This window comes from Gastrolobium bilobum, unplaced genomic scaffold (assembly GCF_033153095.1).
Source record: "Gastrolobium bilobum isolate Gb01-03AN ecotype WA unplaced genomic scaffold, APGP_CSIRO_Gbil_v1 utg8841, whole genome shotgun sequence".
NCBI lineage: Eukaryota > Viridiplantae > Streptophyta > Magnoliopsida > Fabales > Fabaceae > Gastrolobium > Gastrolobium bilobum.
Window position 1 is genome coordinate 15,467 of NW_026896712.1, and position 5,286 is coordinate 20,752.

At 33.6% G+C, this 5,286-nt stretch overlaps 1 protein-coding gene across 1 annotated transcript; it reads left to right on the forward strand.

The window, feature by feature from the left end:
* Positions 1-254: 254 nt before the first annotated feature.
* LOC133301592 (uncharacterized) lies at positions 255-4,335 on the forward strand. The gene is made up of 5 exons (XM_061501246.1): positions 255-376; positions 618-733; positions 2,074-2,168; positions 2,448-2,710; positions 3,396-4,335. The coding sequence occupies exons 1-5, from the start codon at positions 331-333 to the stop codon at positions 4,199-4,201; spliced, it is 1,326 nt and encodes a 441-aa protein (XP_061357230.1). The 5' UTR covers positions 255-330; the 3' UTR covers positions 4,202-4,335.
* Positions 4,336-5,286: the final 951 nt, after the last annotated feature.

Here is a 5,286-nt window from a genome sequence, read left to right on the forward strand (position 1 = left end):
AATAATTAACCAAATATAAAATAAAAAAACTTGAGTCAATATTTTTGAAAAATATTTTAACTTACTAAATAATTTTTTTTGGAGAAATTCACTTTTTTCTATTAATAAAAAAGTTTTACTCCTAATATCAAGACTTTAACTTTAATATATATACATGGGCCCAAGCCCAGCCCACAAGTCTTACTCAGTGTTACTGGGTGCAGCTGTGTATACTTTGATCTCGCTCACAGTTGCGGCGAGGGTATCGTTCCAAGGTTCGGTTCTCTCTTCCTTTATTCTCTTTCCCCTTCTTGCAATCATTATTACATATACGTTTCATTTCGTTGAACAATGCAATGTGTATATCTACTTATGTTGGGGAATAGTTCGCATAACAGTAAGTAACTAGATAACGATTTGAGTTTGTTTTCATAATCGACTTGTGACAGCATATTTGAAGTTAATAGTTACTAGGTTTTGTCAATCTCTTCATAGTTTATTATTAACCATGTGATATTTTGATTTATGTAGACTATATTTAACTTTCTTCAGATGTTTTCGTGTTTTTAACTTTAAGACAAGGCACCTCTTCATAACTTGTATTGAGCCATTCTTTTTTTTATTTTTTTCTTTGGCAGTACATTTCCAGAATAAAAAAGCTCAATATTGCATTAAAAGCACATTCAGTTGTGAAAAGGTTCTTTTTCTTTCATCTGAGTTACTGATGGCTTCTTTGTTCCAGAAATTTCGAGAGGTATATATCCTTATCTTATGACACAATCATTTTGACCATATGTCATTGCATTGCTTATTGTATAAATAATTTCTTATCTTTTGGTGGAGATTATGCTTAAATATGTCTTAGAACAAGATTTAATGGAGTGGGATATAGATTGGCGGACAGTATGTCTTAGAACGGAATGGAGAAAAGCTATAAGTATGGTGGAGGGTTAGACCCGCTCTTATTCCTATGTTCCAGATGGTCCATTTTTAGTCCTTTTCCCCTTCATTTCCCCCACTTTTTCTTGTACCTTTCTTTTTTACTTTTATTTATTTATATATACATATATTTTTATTTTATTTTATTTTTATTTTATTTTATCTTATTTTATTTTATTTTATTTTTTTATTTTATTTGTTTATTTTTATTTATTTATTTATTTTTTGCTTTTTTACTTTTTATCAACCGTTTTGTATCTTTCATGTGAGTTCATCTACCACCGACCCCAATTAATTTGGGATAAATGTGTTGTTGATGTTGATGTTGAATTTCTTATCTTTTGGTGAGATTATGCTTAAATATGTATAAATATTATTATTCTTACCTTCGAATTTCATTGTTGTAATACTTAATAGCATTCTTGGTTACTTAATTGTAAAAGATAAAAAATCACTTCCTATTAAAACCCGACTAGCTATGGTAGGGGTGAGGGCAATCCTTATATACGGTCTTATCCTTGCATATTTACAGAGAGAATGTTTCTTGAATTCAGACCCATGATTTTTCAATCACAAAGGAGCAGCTTTAGCACTGCATTGTCCTCTTTGGTTACTTAATTATGAGATAAATAAATTAGATGGGTTTATTATAATGACCTTATAGAGGACTTTGCAGTCTAGAATGAGTGACCAAAACTCATTTAGAGAATAATAGTTTTTGTTTGGTGGCCAGTATAGCATAATCCGTTACACCGGAAGACTCTCAAAGTGCTTATGTCATATGCTGAATTTCATACATGCCCCTAAAAAGCATGAAGTTGAACGTTCAATTCTTTTTATTCTTCATCTTTTGTTATTTTCTCCATATTTTGTACTCATGACCACTTATTGAGTTACTAGAACTTTCACCAAAAGGTCATATAACTATGTGATATATTAGCATAATGTTCTGTTGTTCCACATGGGTTATGAGAATATCAATGATCTGAAAGGATGGACTCTATACTTAATTGATGGTACTGTGATATATTAATTCTTGCAGGGATTAGCTTTTACAAATTCTTCAGAGTTTTGTGCTAATGCTAAGCTGTATTCATGTTGTGACTCTTGTGAAACTTATCACAACAATCAATATTGGTCTGATTTTGTTTTCAGGCTGTGAAAACCCTTGCAAAACGCCCTGCTTTTTCTAAAGATCCAAGACAACTACAATTCGAGGTTGACATTAACCGCTTGTACCTTTATTCAAGGTTAGTGATTTAATGTTGTATACATTGATCATGAATAGTAAGGGCACATTTATGCAGAGGTAGAATTGTCAAATACTTTGAGATGTTAAGTAAATTTGAACTTTAAGATGTTAGGTCCTCGATGTTAAGACTACATAGATAAGTTGTTGTTTACTTGATGCTTTTGTGGGTTCATATTTTTTTAATGCCAATGATTTCAATTTTGTTGTGTGTGTGATGTGATTCTTTTCCTTTTTTACATCTCGAAATGTTTCGCTCATGCAAAGACTTAATATCCAGCTACAATCGGTTGGGGAAAAGTGCTGACGAAGCAGATGCTGAAGAGATTATTGAAATGGCCAGTAAAGCCTCTGTCACTGATCAACAGATGCATGTACAAGAAAATGTTCATTCACAAATTAAAACATTTTGTGCATTCATGGATGAAATTCTTCTTCCAAATGAAAATGACCCCCTTGTTTCTCAACAAGCAAGCATTTTGCCTCGCCGCAGTGGGCTTAGTTTTGCTGTGGGTAGGAATGGTCCAACTCCTAATAATCCTGGTGAGTTTTTCCCCCCTTTCTTTTGGTTGCCTTTTACAATTTTTTCATCTTTTGTTCAACTTTTGTTGTCATCAATAAATACTGTTTTTTAGGGTTTTTATTTCACTTAGAATTTGAGTGGAAGTAGCCTTAGCAATTAGCAACCAGGTACAGTTGGGACTTGTTTAAAACTGACATATTTGACACTAAAAGACATAACATGTTCTCAAACTTGTACATCTTTTCTTAATCCAAATATCCTAATCCTTGATGTAATTCGTGTTTTAGGCACCATACATAACCATAATAGAACCAACTTGTTTACTCTCTCTATATGTGTGCGTCACACATTGTCTTAAGACATTCTTGGATCAAATGCTCAAATTTGTTAATTATATTTTTCTCCGTTATAAATGAATATATGCCATTATTATGCTTCCGTGCTTTCCAGAGGAGGAATGCCCATATTTGTATAAATATTCATGAAGTTGACATGTCAATTTGTTTCAACACTACATCTCTTAATTGCCACTTACTCATTTTATACTGTTTCTTTTCCTTTAGATCCACAAGGGTATAGAAAATATATCTTATTTTAGTTACAATTTACCTTTAATTATTTGTTTATAATTTCATATTATTGTGAAATTTTCTCCTTTTTGCCTGTTCACTGTAGCCACTTGTCATTGATGTGCTTTTGGAGCAGCTGTCCCGCAGACAAGACCGCTAACTCAAGCTGAAGTTTCTCAGAAATTAAAAGATCAACTTGGCTACACGCTTAATGTTAAACCTTCTCAAATATCTCACAAGGATGCTGGCCAGGGTCTTTTTTTAGATGGTGTAGTAGATGCTGGTGCTGTGTTGGCCTTTTATCCTGGTGTAGTCTACTCTCCAGCTTATTATCGTTATATTCCAGGGTACCCAAAGGTTGATGCACAGAATCCCTATTTGATTACAAGATATGATGGAAATGTCATCAATGCCCAACCTTGGGGTTTTGGAGGTTACGAGCGAGAACTGTGGAATGGTAGAAAAACTGGAGAAATCAAGCGTGATATGAAAGGAACTGAGAGAGGCTCAGAGAAGATCTGGAAACTGCTGAGTAAGCCTTTGGAAGGCAACCAAGGAGATAACAGTGAAGTAATTGAGCGTAGGAACCCATTAGCTTTGGCTCATTTTGCCAATCACCCTCCAAAGGGGGTGCAACCAAATGTCATGATTTGCCCTTATGACTTTCCATTGACTGAAAACAACATGAGAGTTTACATTCCAAATATATCGTTTGGAAATGCAGAAGTAAATGTGAGGAGACTTGGCACCTTTTGGTTCAAATCTGGAGTGTCAAAAGATAGTGGATCACATGTTCCAACTCTTAAATCTCTTGTTTTGATAGCTACTAGGACTCTTCAAGATGAGGAACTTCTCCTGAACTACAGGCTGAGCAACACCAAGCGGAGACCAGAATGGTATGCTCCTGTGGATGAAGAAGAGGACAGGAGAAGATGGAGCTAGCCAATCCATTGACTACAGAATCGTATTATTGTTGTTGTTTTGTCTCAGAAAGCTGTATTTATAATCCTTACTTTGGATACTATTTCTCCGACATAGAATGATGAAATTTTGCGGTCTTGCTTTTGGTCCCATTTTAGACCTCAAAATCCAAATCAAGGAGATATAGCAAAAATTCCCCACTCAGTTAAACTAAATATTGATTAATGTCAATAAAGAATATATGTGAGATGATGTTAAATAACATGCATGGGCTTAATTTTATTTTTGTCATTTATTAAAATGGATTGGTTGAGTTGTAAAGTCTACAAGCTTAAATTCGAACTTTGTTATAATGGTTTGATCCAGGGATCTCATGATACATTATAAATGTTCATGTCACATTGGCTAAAGGTAGGTTGGACTATTACAACGCAAAAGGCAGATGCTAATTTTCCTGAATTAGCTCGGGTCCAAACTGTCATTGAGCAATGATAAGGTTATTCTTTATAATTGAAAGGTCACGAGTTTAAAAATAAAAAATACCTTTTTTGCTAAAATGCAAAAGTAAGATGATGTACCGTCGATTTTCATCGCTATTCTCACAAGTCAAGAGCCTTGTACATGGAGGGTTTGCCCTTTAGCTCGTTCCAAACACCAAAGTTCAGCTCAACTAAGTACACAATAAAGTCATCAAATACAGACGGGGCAGCTAAAGGCACTCCAGTGTAGAGGTGTGCAAAAAAACTGGTTCACTTACCATGCTCTTAATTCGATCTTGACCTGATCTATAAATACTTATATTTTTTGAACTGGAAAAAATATTCTGTCAAAATTCTTTTGAGAATCTAAATTTCGTCGAAAATTTCGAATAAAACATTTACCTCAAAACAATTTCCATCGAAAATTTCGACGAAACACATTTCCATCAAAAAAATTTGACGGAAAAAAATTTCATCAAAATTCTTTACAGATTTCAAATTTCGGTGAAAGTTTTCGACGGAAAAATTGTCGTTAAACATTTTGACAAAAAAAATAAAATTTCGTCGAATTTTTTAGCGAAACACATTTCCATCGAAAATTTTCAACTAAATATTTTTGTCAAATTT

Bases quoted from the DNA above. Each gene is read 5' to 3' on its own strand.
- LOC133301592 (XM_061501246.1), top strand. From the start codon at position 331: ATGCAATGTGTATATCTACTTATGTTGGGGAATAGTTCGCATAACA. The intron at 377-617 runs GTAAGTAACTAG...TTTCTTTGGCAG, and splicing joins GGGGAATAGTTCGCATAACA to TACATTTCCAGAATAAAAAA. The intron at 2,711-3,395 runs GTGAGTTTTTCC...CTTTTGGAGCAG, and splicing joins TCCAACTCCTAATAATCCTG to CTGTCCCGCAGACAAGACCG.